This window comes from Miscanthus floridulus, chromosome 1, assembly GCF_019320115.1.
Source record: "Miscanthus floridulus cultivar M001 chromosome 1, ASM1932011v1, whole genome shotgun sequence".
In the NCBI taxonomy this organism is placed as follows: domain Eukaryota; kingdom Viridiplantae; phylum Streptophyta; class Magnoliopsida; order Poales; family Poaceae; genus Miscanthus; species Miscanthus floridulus.
The window spans coordinates 62,647,846-62,673,744 of NC_089580.1; the positions used below are offsets into that span (position 1 = coordinate 62,647,846).

General features: G+C 44.8%; 3 protein-coding genes across 6 annotated transcripts; all 3 read left to right on the forward strand.

Moving 5' to 3' along the window:
* The first annotated feature begins 1,272 nt into the window (after positions 1-1,272).
* On the forward strand, positions 1,273-5,420 carry LOC136531553 (E3 ubiquitin-protein ligase RING1-like). 2 transcript variants are annotated; one of them, XM_066524283.1, is made up of 2 exons: positions 1,273-2,624; positions 3,062-5,169. In XM_066524283.1, exon 1 carries the CDS (start codon positions 1,420-1,422, stop codon positions 2,605-2,607), a length of 1,188 nt encoding a protein of 395 aa, XP_066380380.1. In that variant the 5' UTR covers positions 1,273-1,419; the 3' UTR covers positions 2,608-2,624; positions 3,062-5,169. The 2 variants fall into 2 exon arrangements, with proteins under 2 accessions (XP_066380380.1, XP_066380326.1); XM_066524229.1 differs by lacking the exon at positions 3,062-5,169 and adding an exon at positions 5,185-5,420 and having other exon boundaries at positions 1,274-2,624.
* A 364-nt stretch (positions 5,421-5,784) lies between these two features.
* Positions 5,785-22,306, forward strand: LOC136531252 (vacuolar protein sorting-associated protein 52 A-like). 3 transcript variants are annotated; one of them, XM_066523955.1, is made up of 20 exons: positions 5,785-6,084; positions 6,211-6,307; positions 6,455-6,512; positions 7,209-7,304; positions 9,671-9,772; positions 10,683-10,766; positions 10,979-11,059; positions 11,231-11,374; positions 11,522-11,613; positions 12,251-12,332; positions 13,280-13,462; positions 15,089-15,204; positions 15,285-15,343; positions 16,060-16,160; positions 17,358-17,408; positions 17,523-17,702; positions 18,291-18,425; positions 18,512-18,586; positions 21,547-21,604; positions 21,694-22,300. In XM_066523955.1, exons 2-20 carry the CDS (start codon positions 6,246-6,248, stop codon positions 21,993-21,995), a joined length of 2,061 nt encoding a protein of 686 aa, XP_066380052.1. In that variant the 5' UTR covers positions 5,785-6,084; positions 6,211-6,245; the 3' UTR covers positions 21,996-22,300. The 3 variants fall into 3 exon arrangements, with proteins under 3 accessions (XP_066380052.1, XP_066380110.1, XP_066380165.1); XM_066524013.1 differs by lacking the exon at positions 17,358-17,408 and having other exon boundaries at positions 21,694-22,302; XM_066524068.1 differs by lacking the exons at positions 11,522-11,613; positions 12,251-12,332 and having other exon boundaries at positions 21,694-22,306.
* On the forward strand, positions 7,824-9,311 carry LOC136531467 (probable methyltransferase At1g29790). The gene is given in 3 exon segments (XM_066524140.1): positions 7,824-8,228; positions 8,231-8,324; positions 8,326-9,311. Coding segments are annotated over 3 exon segments (1,197 nt in total). The 5' UTR covers positions 7,824-7,918; the 3' UTR covers positions 9,119-9,311.
* Positions 22,307-25,899: the final 3,593 nt, after the last annotated feature.

The following is a 25,899-nucleotide window of genomic DNA, read 5'->3' on the forward strand; positions in this document are numbered from 1 at the left end:
AAATGCAAACCTCGAGTAGATCGGATTGATAGCTTCCTCGTCGATCGGCAGTTTGGCTTCGGCACTTCTGCTGGAGGCAAGCCTGAGCTTTGCAGCCTGCACGCTGGCAAGACAGCAACCGGCAAGCCGCAGGCCCCTGACGGCCTGACCCCTGCATTCGGCTAGATGGGATGGGCAGATGGCGTGGCGTCACTGGGCACAACCACACGGCGCACAGGCTCACGAGTCACATCCATTGGCTGATCGGCGAGTGGGCGAAGGCAAGGAGTCAAACAGAAACGAAGCAACGCCCAACTGATGGAATTGACATTTCGTGCTCTTCTTTGGGCTCCCGTCGGGCGTTGCCTCGCTGGGATGGTCATATTCATATTGGTTGATGGGCAACGGTGGGATTCGTGAATACTTTACGTGGGTTTAGACCCTTCTAGACATTTGTTTGGTTGTACTTATATTCACCCTTATAACAATCAAATATATATGGGTTGACAAGTTGAAGTTAAATTGGACCCGTTCTTATTGTTGTTGCTGTTGTCTATTTCACTCCAACACCGCACTGCCGCTCTAGTGTTCTACCCGTGCTCACTCCCTAAGGTGATGTTTAGATTCTGGGATATGAGAGGTGGAAAAGGGAAATAGAAAGTAAGATAGGTCTAATACCATTTTGGATATTGAAAAAGAGAAATGATCCAGGATTGGAAAGGACAAATGGACATGTCCTAGCTATCTAAACTCGATTCTCCGGAAAAAAAAAGCTATCTAAACCTGACCGAAGTGTGGGTTACCACTGGGAAATAACGAAATGGAGAAATCTAATTCTTAAGATGTTATTCCTGGTAATAAAAAATGGAGAAATCTAATTCTTAAGAAAATATTGGTTCGGAGAAATAGTTTGTTCACGCTATCAAGAACGAAAAACTGTTTTTTGTTTTCTTAAAAAAAATAAAGGGAATTGTTCACAAAAAAAGGGAATATATTATATGGCGTGAAGTGCGATTATTTATGTTGACGAGTCCAAAAGAAACACTCATTAACAGTTGTATACTACGCTTTGCACCGAAACAAAAACAGTCCTAACACGATCTGATTATACGCATGAATGAAACGTGAGGGTTCGTCCAAATCAATTGTGATCTACTACTGCCGTGTTACTGACCCTCGAACCGAAACGCCCACCGCGAGAGCTCGCAACGCAACCGGCCAACACCTAGCACGGTGTCCTCTCCTCTCTAATCCCGTGCTCCCACGCTTCGTATAATAAATAAATAAACACAAATAAAATCCGGAGGAAATCTCTATTCGCTCGCCGCAAAACACAGCGCTAGAAAATCGATGACCTAAATTCCATAGAGAGAGTCAGAGAGAGCGAGAGGGGGGAAAAAATCCCAATCCACCCCCGCCGCGAGATCGCCGGGCGCCGCCATGTCGACTCCAGCCGCCGCCTACTACGCCGCCGCCGCGCGCAAGCAGTACTTCTGCTACCAATGCAACCGCACCGTCCTCATCGCGGCCTCCGCCGCCGCCGCCGGTGAGCTCTCGTGCCCCGAGTGCCACGGCGACTTCCTCGAGGAGGTCACCGTCCCTGCCCCCACCTTCATCCCGCTCCCCTTCCCGTTCCCCTTTGCCTCCTCCACCACGATCCCCGCCGGCAGCACCGCCCCGGCCCCCGCCGCCGCTCCAGCAGCCGCCGGCTCTGGCGGGTCCCCTCCCTTCTCTTCCTCGTCCTCCTCCGCCGCGACCTCCCCGTCCCAGCCCAACGACCTCTCCTCCATCCTCAACATCTTCCTCGGACTCGGGGGCGAACAACCCCCCATCAGGGCCGGCGGCGGCTCCGGCTCGCGCGCCGCCGCCGGCACGGCCACCCCTGAGAACGAGCCGGAGCCCTTCGACCCGGTCATGTTCTTCCAGAATTACATCCACAGCCTCATGGAGGGGGGCGCCAACATCCAGGTCCTCCTCGACGACCCCAGCGTCAACCTCGGCTCCGGACCCGGCCTCGGCCGCATCGGCGGGGCAAGCTTCGGGGATTACTTCGTCGGCCCAGGCCTCGAACAACTCATCGAGCAGCTCGCCGAGAACGACCCCAACCGCTATGGCACGCCGCCGGCTGCCAAGTCGGCCCTCTCCTCGCTCCCCGATGTTGTCGTGACTCACACCATGGTTGCAGCCGCGGAGGGCGCTGAGTGCGCCGTCTGCAAGGAGGATTTCTCGCCTGGAGAGGTGGCCAAGCAGATGCCCTGCAAGCACATCTACCACACCGACTGCATCGTGCCGTGGCTTGAGCTTCACAACTCGTGCCCCATCTGCCGCTTTGAGCTGCCCACTGATGATCCTGACTATGAGGGGCGGAAGGTCTCTAATCCTCAGCCGGCTGTTGGTATTGCTGCTGCTGCAGCTGCATCTGGGAGCTCTACTGCTGCTGATGGACAAATGGAGGAGAGGCAGGAGAGTCCAAGGGTGGTTGAGAGGAGGTTCAATGTGTCGCTCCCATGGCCATTCAGCGGATTGGGCGGGCAGACATCGCAGCAGGATGGGAACAGTGGAGGAAGCGGTAGCAACTCACAAGGCAGTGGCTCGCAAGATGGTGGCCCACCCAGCAGCAAGAATTGATCACAAATCAGCTGGAGGTATATTTGCAAAATAAAATTCTGCAACCGTTACCAGCTATATAGTTTTTTTGAAGTGGATTGTAACCTGCTTGAAACTATTTATTCTCTCATCAAAGCTCAATTTATTTGTTCTGTGTTTTGACTGGAATAACTGTTTTCTTTTTAACCACGGGGAAGGAACCGCCCAAATATAGTGAAAATGTCATAAAAGGCAATGTCATTTGTGTTTGTTATATGGGTATCATATCATACATAGAGAAATCTTTATAAGCCTTGGTAAAACAGGAAAAGTTGGAGAAGTAGTACAATTAGTTAGTTAATTATTCGATTCTGAATATACTTGATGTTGTGACTTTAAATTTCATACAGCAACTGTGGCCTATGCTGTTCACTGTTACAACAAGTTTCTATCATCTTAAAACAAAATGAACTTGATGTTTCTATCGTGTTTGCAGTGATAAGGCGTGTTTCTACCTGTAGACAGAGTGGCAGAGCTTCTTTAAGGCCAAGGAGGGCCATGGCCCCCACTAACCTCCTAAACTTGTTTAAGCAATAGCTAATTTCACTATTTAATTGCTGTATGCAATGCTAATCTGCACTCTCATTGGTCCCCTCTCAACTCCTTTGGGAATTTTGCCACTGCCTGTAGAGATTATTGGTTCAATTGAAACTATGTCATGAGCAATTCCCTGAATCCAGTTGTAAATGTAGTGTTTGAACAATGGATGGTAGTACTCTGTGTTACCCTAAATGCACCAGATCAATTGCCTTATATGCCAAATTTGTTGACCAAGTTTTTTTGGGTTTATGATCTTACAAGTGTACATGTTAAATGGAACACTGTCTTTATTTTTGGCTGAATGTTCACTTCCTTTGCAAATCACAAGATTAGGGATCAATTCCTTATTTGAAGCAGAGGAAACTTCAGGAATCTCATGCAAAACCTATGCTTCTTTGCTTCCAACCCTCTCATGTCAACTATGATAATCACCTGCTTTCAGGAGTACATGGATATGTCCCTATATAAAGCTATTTGTAGGAACAATATCTTTCTTCAGAAAGGCTCTATTTTCTTATGGAGAAGAAACCTTTTTGGTTATACACAATAACTTCTAATCCTATATCTAGCATAACTGTAGGGATCAATTGTCTTGTTAAGAATATAGGATTTGCAAACTGAGAAGCTTGCAATCAACATGATTGTATGTTCTTATTAATTGCCTACCTAGAAGGCTATAGCTTCTGCATCAAAAATATCTCTACGACAGTATGTGCTGTTTCATTGTTTTAGCATGCTTTTAGTCATAGTAAACATCTGTCTATATAGTGGATTTTTCTTTTTCCTAGTTATTAACCATCCTGTGGGACTTGATAGATTCTACTTTCAACATTTTCTGTCTATCTCTTATTATGATTTCTGGAATGTTTTTAAGATGCAAGTATCATTTCTAGACTAGGACTATCCTCAGGATGGGTAACAGAACAATCAGAAAAGTTTTTGTAAGGTTAGTGTGTTTGGTTTATACAGACATCTTTCTCAGCATAGCACTTCAAGCACTTCACAATTGGCTACCTACATGGTTCCCATGGGTTCTATATCAATGTTGGCAGTATATCATTTCGGTTTACTTATATTGCATAGTTAACCAATACAAAATGATTGATTGAAAGTAAATTATGACTTGGATTGTTAAAGTGCTCAGAATTGTATATTATTCTGCCCATACTTCTGTTTGTGTCGTTCCTTAATCCTTGTAACAAATGTCAATTTATCAACATTGGATTGGATGCATGAGCGTAACAAAACATTCATATCACTGTATTTGCTCCCTTGGAACTGCATTTCTGGTCTTCTAGTTGAATCCTAGAATGGTTCTAGTTTATTTCAATTGGTTTTTAGTTTGTTTCATTTTTTTTGTTTGCTTTAGTTTGTTATTATTCCGTAATGGTTGATTCAGAAATAGGTCAATCTACAGAACCATTGACCCAGCATGGAGTAGCTTTGCTTAGTGTTTCTGTCTTTCTGCTTTATAATCACTTAACCACCTTGCAGGACAACAAAAAAAGACCTAGGATTTATTTTCCTTTTTCATTGTTAACGAAAACAGAGGATGAGGCACATCTTCCTTAGCACTAGCGATAATGTCTCAAGGCTTTCACAGTGAAATCCAGAATTCTCTTGGGCACGTGTTATATATTTTATAAAATAAGAAAGGCGTGGAGAATCTGATGTTTTCTAGATGACAATGACTTGAACATAGAGAAAGTTAATAACTGGGACACTTCAGCTTAAATATATATATTGTTTAAAGAACCACCTGCACTGATGACATTTGTAAACTGAACCAGGTGCATGCTAAATCATTCAGCGTGTAAGATATTATACTAAAGAAATACCAGGCAGTCGTATGTTAGCTTCAACTTGTTGACCTTTGTTTTTACCTTAAATAGTTGGCAGAACCTTTTGTCTGTCTGCGCTATGGCTCATGCTGCCCTTATTTGCACCTCAACAAGTGTTACTTCTTTGATCTTGTGGTTTCGACCAACTAGTACTAACAAAGGTTTTATCTGGTTGCAGGTTCACCTTTTGGCGATCTGTTGAAAAGTCTGCAGTATTTATGTGTCACCATGACTATACCTACAGGAATTTACAGTCTGTTTGTTAAGGAACAATCGTTTGTTTTAGTTCTCTTGCTGTTCGTTAGGTCATGCAGACAAGGCGCACAAACTGCCCCCTGCAGCAGAATGTGCGCGTCGAGACTTTGTGTAGATTTATTGATTGATCTTGGCCCGTGAAATGGTGAATCCCAAATCCATCTTTTAACTTGTTGGCGGTGCCTGGCGAATGGTGCATTGGCGGGCCAAGTTGGTGCGCCTGTGCCTAGCGTGCACTCTGTGCAATGTGTTTGCGTCCTTGCAGCTGCAACTTGCAAAGCCGCTGGGGGCGCACTGCACTGCACTGCACGTGTCGTTCTGCATTCTCTTCGTTAGCAACACCGCTAGGGTGCATGCTGCATCTGAAACATATACTACTCGTAACGTACGCCTACAGACATTCACGAAGACACGGGTTCGCTAGCGACGGGCGCGTCGCTTCAGCCTGAGGATACGTGACTACAACGAAAACTGGGAGACATCAACGTTGAGCTGGTCTGGTGGGCAGGCAGGAACACTCGTGGCCACCAAGCACCAACCGGCTCCCACAAGCCCAAAAATAGAACCGACACGGCTTCCGCAGCGAGGGGTCGGCGCGGTCGCTGGCACGAACGCGCGAATCGGATCGCGGCCCACCTCTCTCCATTTCCTTCGCCTCGTCCGCGCAACCCGAGCCTCGCTTCCGCCTCTCCCACTTCCCAAATCCCACCAGGCCACGACGGCACCACCCCGTCCGCCGCTCCCGATCGCGAGGCTAAGGTAGCGAGATCGAGAGGCGCGTCGCCGGCAGCCGGGCGGCGCCCCAGTTCCAGGTCGAGGCGTGGTACCTACCTCCCCTGCCGCGTCCATTCATGCTTCGCAGCACGGTCACCCTATCTATTCAACTACTTTTAAAACGACAAATGCATTTTTTTTGTTGCTATTTTAACTTTTTCTAACGGTTTGCTAGAGGAACTACACGTGAAGCGATATCAGCCAATTCATATGGCTGGGACCCATAAGAAGCGAATCGAACGATATATCACCTTTGATGAAGAATCTGAAAGGTACCGCATCAATCTCAGTTGCATTAGAATTTGAATTCTAGCTGTGCTATGATTTCTAATTTTGCCACCGCTTCACCATAACCTGCTTTTCATTGAACGACATATCACCAATCGTTTATGTTATATTCTGTATTATTATTCTAACAGTGAGGACATATCACTGGACGAGTTGGAGGAGGAACTTGAAGAGCACAAGGACTATGATGTCAGTCAAGGGCATCGACACTTCTCATTCTACATTTTAGATGAACTATTGATTTGCATGTTGTTTGATATTGTTCCCATGTGAGCCACATAATTAAACTGCATAGTTAGCATTTTAACATACTGGACCATGTGTGTATTGTTCAGTTTACCATTCACACATTGAGGATGCATTTTGGGCTACCAAATGCCAAAATTCACACCTTCCAGATGATGTTTAGCATTCCAGCCCCAACATACCTCACTCAAGTTCTTAGAAGCTTGATCTATATCTTTCCTCTTAAGTCTATACCAGTCATACCAAAAGCTTAGGCCGTCCGCAGTGTGTCGCCTAAGTGCTGCCTCAAAAGGAGAGAGAAAAGTAGAGCACCGCTCCTGCCACTGTGAGGGGGCGATTCCAACTCTGAGCGACTCCAAAAAACAGTGGAGCGGTAAACGTTCTTGCTCCGGTTCAAACTTCTTAAAAAATTATAAAGCTACTGTAGTAATAGTTGGCAGTTGAGCTTAGGAGACGCGCAAGTGCGGATGGTTGGAAAGACAATGAATATTTTATTAGAGTTGTGGGCCCCACGTACTAAGTAGCACCGGTTCCATCCCACTTGAGTGATGCTCTATTTGCTGTATCTGGTCCCACAAATTTTCTGGCTTTACTACCACACTGCAGACGGCCTTACATGCTTCTCTCTGTTGTATCCAGGTACTAGTAAGTATTTTAACCAATGGTGAAAAACAGCGAGGCATGGCAACATTGGTTGAGGGCGACCTAGGTCATATTGAAGAAGCTCTTATTCAAGTATGAGTCACTGAAACCTATAGCTGTGCCACTGCTAAAACCACTTATACATTGCAGCATATTTGTTTTTTTTTTCAGAACTGATGGCTAGCATATTTTTTTAATGGAATAATCCACTACGGTGGATGTATAATTTCCTTTCTGAAACTATATTTCCTACAAGGAAAAGATGGTGGTCATGTCAGGAAACTTCAAATAAATGAAATTTTTTTCGTTTCGTGTCTATCATTATGATTTGTTTGTTCCCAATAATAAGTATAGACCCTGTTGCCAAACCTCATTGATAAAGTATTGTGATGCTGTCTTATCTGGCTCAACAAGGTTTTCTGAAATCTTAGTTAGCATGGATGCTTTTATTGGACACTCGGCTTTTTGATGGATCACTGTACCATGTTGTTTAACTGCTAAATACAAGAAACTTCTGTACCAAATATACGTGGACCTTGTGGAAATCAAAATCAGACAGGGGTCAAGTGGACCGTGTAGTGTTAAGCAGACAGGGGTTAAGTGGTCAACCCCAGTCACCACTCACCAGTGTCTCAGCTCAGAGATCACTGCAGTAGCAGTCTTGCCCCCAGATCCCGCCGACATTCTCCAAGCCAGTCGTGCCAGCGATGGGGAGGACGGGGGTGGCCTCCGCCTCCAGTGGTGGAGGAGCACGATGGCCGTGCGGTGGTGGCCTCAACCTCGGCGTGAAGCTGAACGTGCTGCTGCTGCTGTCGGTGGTGGCCACCAACCTGGTGTCGCTGTACCACCTCTCCCTCCGCGCCGCTACCGTGCCGCCGCTCCTTCTCCAGCAGCAGCAACGGGACGGCGACAAGGACCTGGTCCTCATCCGGCAGCTGGACGCCATCCGCGCGGGCGTGTCGCAGCTGAACCACCTCCGCTCGTCGTCCCCTCCCCCGCCGCCTCCCCCGGCGGAGCTGGTCCTCTACTCCCGCCTCGCCCCCGTCGCGTCCGCCTGCTCCGCACACCCGGACCTCCTCCACCGCTACATGTCCTACACCCCCTTCGCGCCCTGCCCCGACGACGCCCTCTCCCTCGCCGAGCCCCTCCTCCTCCGCGGGTGCCATCCGCTCCCGCGCCGCAGGTGCTTCTCCCCCACCGCACCCGCATCAGCATCCAAACTCCTCCCCACCGACCCCTTCGCCCCGCTTCCCGACGCCGCCGTCCGATGGCCCAAGGAGGGCAAGTGCAAATCGTTCTCCTGCCTGCCGCCGTCGCTGGGCTTCGACGTGGCGCGCACGGAGGCCGCACGGTTCCTCCGCTCGCGGGGGCCCTTGGACCTGACGGCGCCGCAGCTGCTGCGGCTGGCCTCGCTGAGCCGGGCGGGGCCCATCCGGCTCGGGCTCGACATCGGCGGCGGCACGGGCACGCTGGCGGCGCGGCTCAAGAAGCTCGCCAACGCCACGGTGCTGACGACCACAATGAACCTGGGCGCGCCCTACTCGGAAGCCACCGCGGCGCGTGGGGTGGTCCCGCTGCACGTGCCGCTGCAGCAGCGGTTCCCGGTGGGAGACGGGACCATGGACGTGGTGCGTGCGGGGCACGCCGTGAACCGTTGGATCCCAGAGGCGGCGCTGGAGTTCCTGTGGTACGACGCCGACCGTGTGCTGCGCCCCGGCGGGCTGCTCTGGGTGGACCGCTTCTGGTGCCGGAGGAGCAACCTGGAGGGCGTCTATGCCGCCATGCTGCGGAGGCTCGGCTACAAGACCATCAAGTGGGTCGCCGCTGACAAGAGCGTCGCCGGAGGCAGCAACAGTGGCAAGGACGAGGTCTACCTCACCGCGCTGCTGCAGAAGCCTTTCAGTTAGGCAGTGAACACCATGTATTGGGGGGAAATCATGGCATGGGAATTCATCCACCAACCGAGTTTCTTCTTCGCTGAAGACTGAAGCAATGCAGTGCAATCTGTAATGGTTTCAGAACTTGCAGCAATCAGCTTGTGTTATACCACGTGTACAATTTCTGCCGCAATGTGTGTAGCAATGCAAGCAGTAGAACTGATGTGCAAGCTAAACCTTCACATTTTGGCAAAATTCATAATCAACAACCAATTCTAGTGCTTCAAGTCGCATATTCTGACACCCATTTTTTTATGTCAAAAACAATATATTGGTGCCTTATAATCTATACCTTTGTGTTGTAACTTATTTACAGGTAAGTTTTTCAATAGCTGCATTGTACGACTGATGGAACAGATCTGTATATTTTTCGTAGCCAGCAATGTCGTGTCCTATATTTTATCAACCAAATAAACATGCTCTGCTATTCTGCATATATTTTATCTATGCATTCTGAAACTTTATGTGGAAATATTGCATCTAAACACCTGGGTCTTAGAGAATGTTTGTTTATATCCTCAGGATTATATTGAAGATAATGACAGCCTTGTTCTGTTGCATGATCAGATTCATGACTGTGACATTATTTTGTCACAAATAGGATCAATTCTTAGTGGATTCCAGGTATATACTCAACCAGTGTTTGCATTATTATTATTTTTTTTTTTTGCATTTCCATGTTTTAGGTCAAATTCCTTCGATTGGTGTAGCCAGTGTTTTTCTAAACGCTAAACGATAAACAGTCGGTCACCTACCGTTTAGCCATTATTCGGGCTAAACGGTCCACTAAACGGGCTAAACGGTCAATTAAACGGGGTAAACGGACGATTAAACGGAAACGGCGCACCACCGTGTAGCGTGTACACGGCGTGTACACGGGCTACACGGCCGTGTAGGCGAACAGTGGGTGTAGCTAAATAGATTGTAGGTCTGTTGTTCTGCACAAACGCAAAACAACTGCTGGAATGGTGGTGCAGTTCGTTAATGTGGATATACAAAACATGGGTGTGTTTGTATTTGTAGATCGCAATAGTTTTTTTTATCTTCTTCAAAGATCATGTGGATACCGGGTTGTGTTTACCTATGAAACTTGATGCTACTTTTATGTTCTCTTAAATTGGACTTTCAGTCTCTCTTGGCGTGATAAATTGGTTGGCTGCTTTACATTGTCATACAGGACTACAGGAGGCACATATTCATATATAATCTCCTTAGCATTGTTGTAATCTTTGATTCCATGGAATTTGTCCCAGAATTTAACAAATCACCAACCCAGATGTCACTAAAATATTTTTTTTTACATTCTATAGATCAAACCACTACTTTTTTTACCAAGAGAGAAAATGCTCCTGTGTTCCTTTTTATTAAAAGGAAATCCATTACTAATTGATTTTGTCGATTGTAGTGTTGCTTTACAAGTTCACGATGGTTTATTTACTTTTTACTAAATTCGCTTCTATAGCAGCTTTTGCTCAAATTAGCTTTTGATTATAATCAAATCACTGAAAATTAATTTTAATGATTCACTTGGCAGGTCCATATAGGTTTGATAAGCTCGGAAATTAGAAGCCTTCAGGAGAAATCCTGGGATATAAGCTTGAAACTGAAGAATCGCAAGGTCAGGGCAAGCTTGCATAGCAAATACCATATGTTAACATCAATGGTTTCCTGTATTTTCACAAATTAGCTTACAAGTAACATTAATTTTCACAGCAATTTGATTGATCCTTCCACTAATATCTTGCAATTGTAACATAAGTGCACGGTACACTCATGCATTTTAGCCTTTATTATCATTATGTGCTGACATGAAATCTTAAACATGCCCAGTTGGTTGAGACAAAGCTTGCTGGGTTTGTTGAAGAGATAGTTGCTCCTCCTGGTTTGGTAAATATTCTTATTAATGGAGAGGTAACTGTCCTAAAAAAGCTCAGATATTTGATGCTATGGTTTTGCATTTTGATTGTTTACTTCCTGTTTTATCTTGTGCACTGCAAGTTGTCAGTTTTCAGGAACGACGACTTGCTATTCTTTTTTTTTCATATAGTTCATATGAGTTGCTATTCCAGTTTCTTTTGTTAGGTAAATGATGGTTATGCCAGAAGTCTGGAGATCCTTAGCAGAAAGTTGAAATTTGTTCAAGATGATCCATTGATTAATGCATCACAAGCTCTGAATGATATTAAGCAAGAATTGGAAAGGCTTCGACAAAAGGCACTATCCAAGGTTACATCATCTTGGTTATTCACTGTTTCTGGTTCTAATGGATGATGTGTTTGTTCCCTCTTAATTTCTGCTTATGTTAGTTCAGTAGTTAATATGTGATCTGGAGTGATGTTTCATGCCCATCTTTCGCTGCATTTACCATTTCAGATTTCCAGACATATTATGGAGATTTTCTTTGCTATGAGAAAACCTGGGACTAATATACAGATATTGCAACAAAATTTGCTTCAGAAGCATAGGTATATGCCGTGCAAAACTAATTTCATACATGAAGTAAAATTTTCTCTCCTTACAACACTTATCTTCTAAGGTGTTAACTTCTAATGTGCATGTTCATGAGGAAAATCTTATTCACACTCTTCCCATCCTTTGATTTACTCGTGTCTGCTGCACATGATAGTTTGATGCATAACTCTTCTTCGTTCTTCGTCTTTTTATTTTGCTCATGTCACCTACCCCATTTTACCTAAAAAAATTTTATACTGCCATGCACCAAACCTTTAGTGCATTTGTTGGAGTTAGTTTCATGCTCAATAATGCTTCAAATTTAAACTATATGGGTAGTACAGAAACTATTTCAATTTATTATATTATTACTGTTATTTTGGGGGATTGGGAGAACAATTTGACTAGTGAATTCCGAATTTAGGATGTGAAAGAGTGTTGTTTCTGTTATGGTTGTATCTAGTACACATCATACACTATATTTGTTAGCCATATCACCATATGTTGCATTAACAAATAATTAGATTAAAATAGCACGCTTGCTTTCTTTATTTGTGTTGAGATCATTCCACTGTTGCAAATGCAATAAAATGCACACCACTTTCCATTAATTTGCTGCATGAAATAATTGTAGCTTACATGGTTTCTTAGGTATCTCGTTCTGTTTCTTAAAGAGCATGGTTCCGAGACGTATGGTGATTTGTGTGCATCATATGTTGATACAATGAATAAGGTAAGTCTTTTTGACGTTCTAGTTAGTTTCTCCAGAAGGGCGGGCCTGGTGCAAGCGGTAGAGTCTTACCGCCTGTGACCGGAAGGTCCCGGGTTCGAGTCGCGGTCTCCTCGCATTGTACAGGCGAGGGTAAGGCTTGCCACTAACACCCTTCCCCAGACCCCGCACAGAGTAGGAGCTCTCTGCACTAGGTACGCCCTTTAGTTAGTTTCTCCATGACTAAATCTGTATGAATTGTTGGTATCTGAACAGGGTTTCCAAGAGTGTGTGGAGGTATAAGCCTCAGTGTCTGAAAGTGATTTAACTAGATGGAGGAAGGATGAGACTTTGCTTTTGATGCTCATCTTTTAAGTTTTGGTGATTCCGTTGACTATACAAAAAATGCCTACTTTGGGCATTGGTTTGCATAATGAAAACTGCATTTAGTCTGTTTTCACAATATTGAACTAGTCTCTAAGACTCAGGCAGTATGATTATGATTCCTTTATCTGGCATCAAGCTCTAGCCATCCTTCCACATAGTGGCCCTCAGCTGTTGCACCTTTGTTTCTCCTATGGTATTGATGGAACATTGGAGCTGTCATTTCCGGATAACAGAAGCACATTGTTACCTAATGTTTTTACCAACATCTGAACTGGGTGTCATCCAACCTACTAATATGTCGTTGTGCAGCCAGTTGTGTACAGTACATGCTACCCATTATTGATTTGGTTCTCAAATTGTAGGTCTCCATGAATTTTCTATTCATGAGGAAAGCTTATGAATTTAGAATATGACAGAATACTGCTTCTTTTAGTAAGAAAAAATTGCCTATGTATCTGCTTTTGTGGTGCCCATAGTCATGGTGTCATAGTGACCTTCCACTATGAACATAGTAATTGTACTGGATAGTTATGTTCCTTGTGATCTTGATTTAGTTTGTTCTCACCTTCCCCTTTTGCAAACAGGTGCTGAGTACATACTTTCATGTGTATGTAGAAGCATTGGAGAGGTTGAAGCTAGATATTGGTGTACTCAATGATTTTAGTGGACATGATACCAGTATCATTGATATTATAATAAGAGGAAGAGAGCATCTGAGAAATCATGGTTTCATGTTTTCATTAGGTGAACGTGCAAATATTCTGAAGGTACTTGATTGAACACATCAAAGAAGGTGCTTTACTCTATGAACATCCTTTTCCTGTTCAGAGCAACATGGAAACCTTGACTTCAAATGCAAAATGTTGCATGTTTTTTTTTCTCGAACATGCAGGAGAGCTGCGCATCATTATATTAAGAAGAAAAAAAGGGATAAGAACCCATACAAGGCACACCCACTCACACCACTATGTCCAAATTAAACAGACTAGCCCTTGACACACAAAGTAGGCGACCTTGACCCAAAAATTAACTCTCATTCAGCCCCTGGGCAAGGAGGTTATTGATACCATTGTTTTTGAGGCGCCGCGGCGACCCCCTTCACAACGCCTAGGCGTTTGTGGCGGACGCCTAGGCGACGCCATACGCATATTGTAAGGCGTTGTAAGCTAGAATTTTATATACTAGTGCCTGCTGGATGCTACATAAAAGAAAGCAAGAGCCTTATGTTTGAGGAGGCAGAGCAGAGAGTATAGCATATTCAGAGCAGAGCAGAGCCTAGCATAGCATATTCAGATTCAGATTCAGAGCAGAGCTTGAGGAGGCAAAGCAGAGAGTACAGAGCAGCAGTACAAGCACTCAAGCAGAGCAGAGCAGAGCAGACAGAAGAGTGGGTGTCCAAGAAGCCTGCCTCCGCCACTGCAGCTGCCTCCCGCGGCCCGCTCCACGCCTCCGTCGACGCCAAGCTCCAGACGCTCTGCCAGAACATCGCCGCGTCCAAGAAGGGCGCCAAGAAGCCCGCCTCCGCCACTGCAGCTGCTGCCACGTCGTCGTCCACCCCCACCAGCAACTGCTCCTCTTCGCCGTCCTCCGACGACGCGTCCTCGTCCTGCCGCGAGTCCGCAGCTGAGTCCTCGTGCCCGTCCCCGTCGCCGTCCGCCTCCCCCGAATCGTCGACGGTGCCGGAGATGCAGCAGCTGGACTTCAGCGAGGCGCCGTGGGACGAGGCTGCCGGCTTCGCGCTCACCAAGTTCCCGTCGTACGAGATTTGGAAAAGCAGAGTAGCAGCCGACCGGTGGACACGAGCAGAGTAGTAGCCCAACGGAGGTCGAGGTCCGTCCGCTGCCTTCTTTCTTCCTCTCCCCTCGCCCGCACTCGCGGTCAATGACTCGCGCGGTCGATTTCCCACGCGAAGAGGCGCACGCGCGGTCGATTTCCCACATCTCTTCCGTTTCCCGCGGGCGTGCGGTCGATTCCCTGCGCGGCCGCGCTCTTTTTGGCGCCCTTCCCCTACGACCAGCATCCGGCGTCCGCGGCGCGGTGGTAGGCGTCCGCCCGACGCCATTCGCGCCTAGGCGACGCCTAATCCTATGAGGCGGACGCCATACACGCTGAGGTCGTGGCGACCCTGACGCCCAGGCCCTCGACCACGCCTTGTCGCCTAGGCAACGCCTAGGCGACGATTAGGCGACGCCTCAAAAACAATGATTGATACCTTGTGCCCCTGCCAAGCTCCAATAGAAAAGCTCCTACTAGCGACCAACAGAGCTCTATCTAGGTTTGGAGATTCAGCAATGTTGCATTGTTTTTGGACCCTAGTCCTCCAAGGTGCAGCATTCAGCAAATGCTGCTTTAGTATTGTTCTATTTAATAATCCCGTTTACCTTACTTTTCAGGAGATTCATCAACCTGGCTTGGTTCCGCATATATCTCAAGTCAACTCTCGTAAATACCCATATGAAGTTATTTTCAGGAGCCTTCAGAAGCTTCTGATGGACACTGCAAGCTCTGAGTATCTATCAATTTGATCTACAGTTAAGTATAATAAGTGTGTATGCTAACATTATCAATAGTTTCTATTTTACTTTTCAGGTATCTTTTCATAGAATCATTCTTTGGAGAAGAGGCACTGTTTTATCAAGTTTTCGAAGGTACGTTCTTTTGTTGTTTTATGATTTGTTTGTCTTCTTTCCACTGTCTTCAGGGACACTCTTTATTTTGTTAGGGAAAAGATTTGATGTCACTCTGCCAACATCTAATATGCCTCATTTACCTTTCAAAAGAATAGATTGGACAACTACAACCATTCTCGCAGCTGTAGATTGAGTGAAACATTAACAGGTCAAGCAAATGGAGTGAATCTGACTGGGATTAAGCAAATGTGATATAAAATTTGTTATGGGCCTGGCTATACCATGGGCGTTGCAGGATTAGTTGGGATCTTGTCATAAGCATATTTCCACTCAGTGTTTTTGGCCAAAAAACTGAGATAATACACCCTATTGAGTTGCATACACCAACCAGTTCAAGCTTAAGCTGATGGGGAGAGGTGGGCAATTCACTTATACTCCAACACACCCAAAGTGGGAAATCCTGAGTGCACAAATATGGCAAATCATGTATTTCATTACTATGGGCGGAAAATCCTGTAAGGAGAATCGCAAAAAAACTAGACCAACCTAGGAGGAAATAGGTGGAATTTTATAAGAAAATAAGCACCCAAATTCGCCTCGAGAGGACTTGAACCTGGGTAAAAGGGGAATCCTCGCAATGGCAAAAATCATGATGGTCCCCAAAGTATCATCTATGATGCAGCATCAGCTTCAAATGTTGTGACAAAATCTCATATTCTCACCATTACTTTCAGGACCTTTTGCTGTTATTGATCAACATTTGGATATCACTCTTCCAAATTGTCATGATGCTGTATGCCTCATGCTCATAATCTGCATAACTAGGAAGCACCAGGTAGGAAGTTATAAACACAACGTATTAATTGTGTAATCAACAAAAGAAAATGTGTTATTGCTGATCACACATGCTGTAATTGCACCTAAGTTAATTTCTTAAACCATAAGATTATGGATCATTTGCTAAACTATTTTCTTTCTAATATAGCACATTTTGCTTGTTAGCTCACCTTATTGTCCAATGTTTTTAAGGCGTCGCTTTGGCGTCGCCTAATCGCCAAGGCGCTCCAGGCCAGACGATTTGGCAGACGACTCGCCTCAAATTCGTATGGCGTCGGCCTTAGGCCTGTGGCGTCCGGAAAACGTCGCTTTGGCGTCCGATTCTTCCCAGATCGAGCAAGGCGGGCGCCATACGGGATGCTCGCGGCGGGAAAACGCGGGAGCGCGGGAGAAAGGATGGGAGAAAAGAGCAGTCCCGCGCGCAGAGATTAGGCGCGCGTGGAGAGAGGAGCGCGGGAGAAATCAGAGAGCAGAGAGAGGAGCGCTCGCGGGGAAGACGGACCTACCTGCTCGCCCGCGTGAACGCGTTCGCCCGTGCCGCCGGGAGAAGCTGCTGCTGGCGAGCCTCCGCCTCAAGAATAGGCTCCTCCTCCCCCTCCCCTCTTCCCCATCCGCGCGAGGAGCAGCCGCCGGTGGGCTGCTGTTTCCCCGCCGCCTCCTCTGGTCCTCCATCGAGCAGGACACGAGCCGCTCCGCCTCCCCCTACCCTCTTCCCCATCCGCGCGACAGGCTGCTGTTTCCCCGCCTCCTCTGTTCCTCTTCCACTATCGAGAGAGAGAGAGAGAGAGAGAGAGGTGGGCGGAGGCGGAGGGAACGGGAGGGAAGAGACAGAGAGATGGGCGGAGGCGGAAGCTGCGGCGGCGGCGCAGTGCAGGAGAGACCGAGAGAGATGAAGACACGCTAGGGCTACTAGGGTGAGGGCCACATGGGCTGCTTGGTGCACGTGGGCTGGGCTTCTTACTCCTCCTTTCTTTTTCTTTTTTTCCTTTCCTTTTTTCTTTATCATCTATATACTGCTCCGAGTTTGCTCAAAAAAATCTATATACTGCTCTGAGCTGCTGTTTTAAAATTTCCTTTAGTTGGTAAGGCGTCGCCTCGCCTTACGCCTTACTCGCCTAAGCGTAAGGCGGTAGTCACTCGCCACGCCTCGCCTTACCGCCTTGAAAACATTGATATTGTCCCTTTTTTGTTTCAGTTGGTTATGTGCGACAGACGGCTTCCTTGTCTTGATAACTATTTTGATAAGGTTCGTAAAGAGCCACAATTTTGTATGAGTGATAAATCACTCAGCTATCAACTTCCATTTGTTCTTTTTTTTTAGTTTCTTATCTTGATCATGACCCTCTTGTATCTGCTTTAGGCTCTGATGTATCTCTGGCCACGTTTCAAGGTAGTGTTTGACATGTATCTTCAAAGCTTATATCAGTGCGATGCGCAAACAATATGGATAGATGGTACCCATCCACACCATATTGCAAGGTGCTACGTGGAGTTCACAGCATCCCTTGTTCAACTTAATGCTGAATGCGGAGATGGTCAGGTTTGTTTAATTACCTAATGCCACTGCCTTTTTAATATTGCAAGCAGCTATATATATACTAAGATCCTATTGATAAAACATTATTTTTTATATGGTCACTTAAATAGTACCTTGCTGACCTACTTGCATATATCTCACTTCTGAAGTTGTTCACTTGGTCATCGTTATGCAAGTAAATTGTCTATCTGCTCTTGTTGGATTTCTAATAGGACTGCTACACAGGTTTCGTAAAAAACATTCATAAAAGTGGACTACAACTGGAAATCTTTATTCAGAATAGGCAATTATAGTACCTCTTATACTACTCAATAAACAGATTTGTATGGTGGAGGGATCAGAAATTCCAGTTCCAGATTCATTCCAAATTCAAATGTGGGGCATGGATCTTCAATATACCTCTCTTTAGTACCAAACTCAAATACAAAATAGAGTTTCTGACCTTTCCCAAGAAAAATGTGGGGCAGGGATCGGAAATTCCAGTTCCAGATTCATTCCAAATCGTGATATTGTTCCGTTCAGCTTTTGGTTCTGTGAATGCTGTAATTAGGTTGCCAGCTTATATGATAGTATGATTCATGATTTATGCAGCTTGATATGAACTTGGAACGCTTGCAGTCAGCTATTGACCTCCTACTTATTAGGCTTGCCCAAACTTTTACAACTACCAAGCTGCAGCACCTTTTTCTTTTGAATAATTATGACATGGCCATCTCTGTCCTCAAGGTCTGTTTCCTGCTTCAATTTATAATTTCTCATCTTATACTCATTACAATTCTTTTGAAAGTTTACTGTAGCTTTTCTTTTCTCAGGAAGCTGGTGATGAAGCCAAAAAACTGCAAAGATATTTTGAAGAGAAGTTAGAAACTAACATGATGGCTTTTGTGGTAAAGCAATCCTCTCATGTCTTCAGTATCCGCTATGTTCTATTACTGAGCCACGAAAACTAACAGGCTGGTTGCAGCTTGTTGGTTGTGCTGTTTTGGATTGCTGCTAGTGGGATCTAGTATTTTTTATTGAACTTATGCTAGGTTGAAACCGATCTCCACTACGACCATGCTGCAATAAGGGACTAATGGCAAGTTTTAGACCGCAAATGGGTGATTTGACCCTTTACAATATTTCTGATAGGTTGACACATATATTGATAACTGTAAAAATATTTGGTATAAAAAACTAAGTATCTTTAGTCACATTGTTTATTGTTGGTAACTGGCGGATCACTGCCCATTTATTAAACTTTGGGAATGAGTAAAGATATGCACATTACACTTTGAAATATAATTTTTTAAATCTTAATTATTCAAAAAATTTTGGATAACATTCCATATGGCGAATGGAAATGAGAACATTAAGATATGATTACAAGATAATATTTACAACCATTTATTTGGATTTAGGGAACTGAAAGGGGAGACGTCAGAGGTATTTAGGGAAAGGGTTATCAAAGAGGGCTCTTGGAAGGAAGAAGACGATATAAACAACATGTGGGACAAGATGGCAACCAACATTCGGAAGGTAGCCTCAGAGGTGTGTGGAGTAACCAAAGGAAGGGGACGTGAGGCTAAAGATACTTGGTGGTGGAACGAGGAAGTCCAAAGGGCTATTAAGGAGAAGAAAGAATGCTATAGACGCTTGTACCATGACAGGAGTGTGGACAACATAGAGAAGTACAAGGTGGCAAAGAAGACTGCAAAGCAAGCTGTAAGTGTGGCAAAGGGTAGAGCGTACGAGGATCTTTACCAACATTTGAGTACGAAGGAAGGAGAGAAGGACATTTATAGGATGGCTAGGGTTCGTGAGAGAAAGACACGGGACTTCAACCAGGTTAAGTGCATTAAGGATGAAAGGGAGCATCTCTTGGTGAAGGAGGATGAGATCCGACATCGATGGCAAGAGTATTTTGACAAATTGTTCAATAGTGAGAATATGGACACAACCTTTCAGTTGGATGACTCTTTTGATGACACCAATAGGCGCTTTGTGCGGAGAATCCAAGAATCTGAGGTCAGAGAGGCGTTGAAAAGAATGAAAGGAGGTAAGGCGATAGGACCGGATGGTATCCCAATCGAGGTGTGGAGATGCCTCGGGGACATAGCTATAGTATGGCTAACCAAGCTGTTCAACCATATTTTTCGATCGAACAAGATGCCTGATGAGTGGAGTAGAAGTATATTGGTACCGATCTACAAGAATAAAGGGGATATTCAAAGTTGTACGAATTACCGGGGAATTAAGTTGATGAGCCATACTATGAAGCTATGGGAGAGAGTTATCGAGCATCGCTTGAGAGCAATAACGCGGGTCTCTATGAACCAATTTGGTTTCATACCCGGAAGGTCAACCATGGAAGCCATTTTCTTACTAAGACAAGTTATGGAGCGATATAGGGAGAAGAAGAAGGATCTACACATGGTTTTTATTGACTTGGAGAAGGCTTATGATAAAATACCAAGGAATGTTATGTGGTGGGCTTTGGACAAACATAAAGTCCCAACGAAGTACGTCGGGCTCATTAAGGACATGTATAACAATGTTGTGACTAGAGTTCGAACAAGTGATGGAGACACGGATGACTTCCCGATTAGGATAGGACTACATCAAGGGTCAACTTTGAGCCCTTATTTGTTTGCTTTAGTGATGGATGAGGTCACAGGGGACATACAAGGGGACATCCCTTGGTGTATGCTTTACGCGGACGATGTAGTACTAGTTGATGAAAGCCGGACAGGAGTAAACCAGAAACTGGAGTTATGGCGGGAGACTTTGGAGTCCAAAGGTTTTAGACTCAGTAGAACTAAAACTGAGTATATGAGATGTGACTTCGGCACTACTACTCGGAAGGAGGAAGATGTTAGTTTGGAAGGTCAAGTGGTGCCTAGGAAGGATACCTTTCGATATTTAGGATCAATGCTACAGAGGGACGGGGATATTGATGAAGATGTTAGCCATAGAATCAAAGCAGGGTGGATGAAGTGGCGGCAAGCGTCTGGTGTACTATGTGATAAAAGGGTACCACAGAATCTAAAAGGCAAGTTTTATAGGACGGCGATTAGACCTGCTATGTTGTATAGTGCAGAATGTTGGCCTACGAAAAGACGACATGTTCAACAGCTAAGTGTCGCGGAAATGCGTATGTTGCGTTGGATTTGCGGTCATACAAGAAGGGATCGAGTTCGGAACGATGATATACGTGAGAGATTAGGGGTAGCGCCAATTGAAGAAAAGCTTGTCCAACACCGGTTGAGATGGTTTGGACATGTGCAACGGAGACCTCCAGATGCACCGGTGCGTAGCGGAATCCTAAGTCAGGATAGTAACGTGAAGAGAGGTAGAGGAAGACCGAAGTTGACTTGGGTAGAGGCAATAAAAGGAGACTTGAAAGGATGGAATATACCCAAAGACTTAGCCTTAGATAGGAGTGCTCGGAAGACAGCTATTCATGTGCCTGAACCTTGATTGCTTCTGATGGGTTTCAACTCTAGCCTACCCCAACTTGTTTGGGACTTAAAGGCTTTGTTGTTGTTGTTGTATTTATTTGGATTTACCAGTGTTGTGAGTTTCTTTCAAGCTTTTCTACATTTTCCTCCCCCCCCCCCCCCCCCCCCCCCCCCCCCCCTTTTAACCTTCTGCATGTCGAGGAAAAAAGTCTTTTAACTAAACCAAATGCCCAGGAATCAAACTCACGTGTCAGGGAGGTTAAATAGCCTCCCCACCACAAGAACATTGACCTGTTTCCAGTTTACTATCAAGATCTTACATATTATAGGCTCCTTTTTATGAACTGAAATGATTTCATTGTATCTTTTCAAACAAAGTTTTTCATGTCATCTTTGCTGGAGTACAGGATGATTTGCTCATGGAACATTTCAGTGACTTACTTCGGTTTGTGAGGAGTCATGTTTGTAAGTTGCAGAAAACTTCATCCCAGTTGATGTGAATGCTATCACCCATGGGAATATGCAAAAAATGATTATTCTTATCCTCTTTTTAGCGGAAGACTTGGTATCTTACACCGAGGACACCAATATTGCTGATGTTGAGCCAGTTGTGAAGAACTTTGCCATGAAGTGGAGAACTGCTCTAGAGCTCATGCACAATGAAGTCATAACTTCTTGTAGTAACCTTTTGTCTGGGATGGCAATTCTAAAAGCAGCAATGACCCAGTTGCTTAATGACTATAACAGGCTCTCAGAATGTGTGAAAAAAATCACAGGGGGTTTGACTTTGAACAGACATATGGTTTCCATCACCTCTATTTCATATGAAATCAGGAAATACTCAAGAACACTCTAGTTGCTTATCATGGCGTCCAAGAAGCTCTGGACAAAAAGCTAAACCAAAATATCACCATCGAGACTTTTTTAAACCTTCCAACCAGAGAAGTGCCAGTTGACATTTTTAGTTTGATTTTAAAAGTATAGGTACTGTAAATGGGACAGTTAAAACATCTTTTACTTTATGTTGTTTACTGTTATTGATATTTTTTTATGTTCTATATAGCCTACCTCAATTTGCTTGAGACTACTAGGCTTTATTGTTGGTGTTTGTCAATCAGACTATACTCGACAACAGTAACCTACTCATGGTTTGATCCTAGAAAGTTACTGATTTCCTGATGTGTTACCTATTATTTTCCAAAGTTTATTGAATCACCCGAAGCTGGGTAGTATGAGTGAACTGCCGTAATATGGTCCCCATAGAGTGCTTTTTTTTTAATAACCGGTGCTTCTCTGTGTTAGCTTCGTCTTCTAGCTATAGCTATCCTAGAGACAGGATATATATTATAGCAAGCTTGGACCTGACATTTTGATCGATTGGTTTCGGCTTGCATATCATTGTCAACTGTTGACGGTAAGTATGCTTTAAAATATCTTTTCCTCTTTATTCCTCTGACAAATGAACACCTTTCTTTAATCCTGGATAGAGATGAAGTTCTGAATAGGAAAAGGCGTTTTCGTGAAATTACTGTGCTTGAAACTGGTGCAGTTGAAAGAAAGAAAGAAAAAACTCTATTTGCTAAGTCTTCTAAAGTATTCCAAATTCGTTTGCTACCAATTGAATGTAATGCAACCAAGAATTTGAAGATTTCACTTGTCAATTATTGTAGATTTGCATAATTCTCTGTTCCCTGAATGCTGAGTTCACAATTACGGATGTTCTGATGAATCTACTCTTGCCGACATGATTAAGTAAGCCATAATAAGATCACACTAAAGAGGGATAATGCTACTCCTTTTTTTCGTTGATGCTGGAATGTACAAGATGGCTACATATTGTCCTGTCAGAAAGACTATATTAGGTAGCTCAAGTACCTAAGAAAGATGGCAAACCAACCATGTTGTAGTTGTAGCAGTGTCCTTTTCTTGCTACACTGCATGGGATTTTTTTTTAAAAAAAATTTAACACTTTTTTTTATCTAATTTTAAATCTAATACGGCCGTTTTTTTAAACTAACACTTTTGGCCGCGCCTATTACCCTGGCGAGACCAAATGCCTGTGCCGCGTCATGCATGGTGACGCGGCAGAGAGCTGACGTGACGGCGACCGGAATCGCTGACCGCTGATAGGGCAGGGCTTGCCGCGCCACCGATCTTGGCGCGGCACTGTCGCGTCCTGATCCGTGGCGCGGCAGAGCCGAATAAAACCCCCGCGGCCAGTTCCGGCCCCCGCCCGGCCCTCCATTGCCGCCTCCCTTCCATTCCATTCCCTGGCCGCCTCCCTCCCTCCTCGTTCTCGTGCAAGGTAATGACGCGCATTTTTTTTTGAATGGTGGATAGTATATTATGAATGGGAGCTAAGTTTAGGAGGAAAAAATTATGTTTGAGAACTATGGTCTACGGTTTGAAGGAAGATATTAGTTTGATTTTGTCAATGTTAATGTTAATTATTTAGTTAGAAGTATGTTTACCATGTATATTTTTGTTGCTATAATTGTCGGTTATATTATTTTAGTTGCATTGCAAATGATTATATTTTACATTAATTTATGTTGTTTTGATTGATGTTTAATTTGAACCGTTTTATTAGATGGAAGACATGTTTTGGGAGCAGTTATGGTGAAAACGGAGGTCGTCCTAGAGAATTGTACCCTGACGAGTCTAGCAAAGATGTCCCCGTCCCTCCTGAACTCTCTGTCCCTAACTGTGATTGTGATCGTCCGGCCGACGTGTTTCAATCGAGACATCCGGACACAGCGGCTCATTGTTTCTACACGTGCAGTCATTTTAATGTAAGTAATTGTTTCCGTATGTTTTTTCTTCTTCATTTGTATTACTAGGTTACTAATATTTTGTTGGAATTTTGTTGTGTAGGCCTATGAGAGGTGCTTTTTCTTTCAGTAGATCGACGGTGCAGACAAGTTTGACCCCAGGTACCTCCTTTTCGATGATTGGTGGAGAGGGCGACATCCACGAGAGCACTTCGAGCGGTGGGTTCCATCTCCCCCTAACCCTCCTCCAATAACGGCTAAGGAGAAGCACTTAGCCGTAGTTAGACGACTCAAGAAACCTCCTCTGTGCCATTGCAGAGACCGAGCCGTGATAAACCCTGACAATATGTTGGAGTTTGTGTGTCCAAACAAGCATAAAGTAAGTGTAAAGTGTATGTGTTGAAATGTTGAGCTATATGTGTCATGTACTAATATCACGTTATTTAGGTGTATTCAATGGCGAAGTGTCGTTTCAAGGAGTGGTTGTATCTCCAAAAGCAAAGCAAAAGAAGAAAGAAAGGTTAATTTACAAAGCACCGCCAGTCAAGTACGAATGTGGTGTTAAATCAAACTACGGTCTAGTCCCTTCGGAGCTTGGAATAGGCCATTATTGCGGCCATATGATTGACTATGATGAGGTTGGTTATTTTTGTGGTAACCATGGAATCGTATTTTGTTTCTTTTGCTAAGACATATATGATATAATTTATCGTTTGAACAGAGCACTAAGAAATGCAGGTGGGAATGTTATGATGGTCAAGCTAAGTTCTTGGATGAACTGAAGGGGAAGCAAGTAATTGCACGAAAGAGGGGATATGGACCTGACTACGTCAACCTTTTTGTTAAACATCCCAAAGACAAGATGCGTGAGTTTGCTAGACGACGCGGTATTTGTAACCCGATCGACGTTGGGCTTGTCAAATGGGAATTGGAGAGATGGATGACATTAGAGAAGAAGAGGGCAAGGAAGGAGGCAAGGGAGGAGACAAGAGTACAGATGTAGGTCATGAACGAGCATGTTGTTTCATGATGTGCCAGTGAGTACTTCGATGCCTTTTTCCCGTTGCCTGATTTTAAATATAATATAGTCGTGTTGCTAACTGATTGCATTTTATACATGAAGAGATTGGATGCAGCGAGGACCATGTTGCAGAGGTGGCTCATGCAAGGTACGAGGAAAAAAGTTAGATGAGCACAGAAAGCGAGCTGGTCGCACCGTTGAATCACCGATTGTGTTGTCTGATGAGGGGGACGATGATGAGGACGACACTGCCAGACTCAGCGAGCTCATCGCTCTAGCAAAAGTGGGCTTGCAGGCGGAGGAGGCTGAGAACGACACTGATAGACTGAGCGAGCTCATCGCTCTAGCAGAGGTGGGCTTGCAGGCAGAGGAGGATGACGACGCGTTCTTCACTCAGGCCACAGATGAAGCAGAGGCCGCTTACTACAGGCGAAAGGCATATCAGGGCAATGCAGATGAGCCTAGCCACAGCAACAGGGTTGTGGTTGAGGATTGGTACTCGGATGATGAGTTGCTTACTCAGTATGTTTCTGACTAAGGGTTTTTAATTGCGTCGACTGTTAGTTCCATGCTTTATTAATGATCAATGTAGCTATGTAGTAAAAATTCCATTGTGTTGTCTTATATTCCATTTGAACTGCTGATGTATTGTACCCATGTATCATGTACTCGGATTACCCATGATTGATCTTAAGTGATCACATCTGTTTGTATCATGCGTTCAAAATTTCTTAAATGAACGTAATCGGGTAAAATTATCTCGAATACAGTGCCGTAGCCCACTGATTCGGCCGCACCATAGCTCAGGTTCTACCGTGCCAAAGTCCACGATGCGTCAGTGCCGCGCCATAAACGACGACGCGGCAATGGCTCAGACAGACAACATCCAGCTTCAATTGAGTTGTTGTCGGTGCTGTACAAAACTACAAGTGGTGCCGCGACCGTGCGCAAGTTGAAACAAACATGAA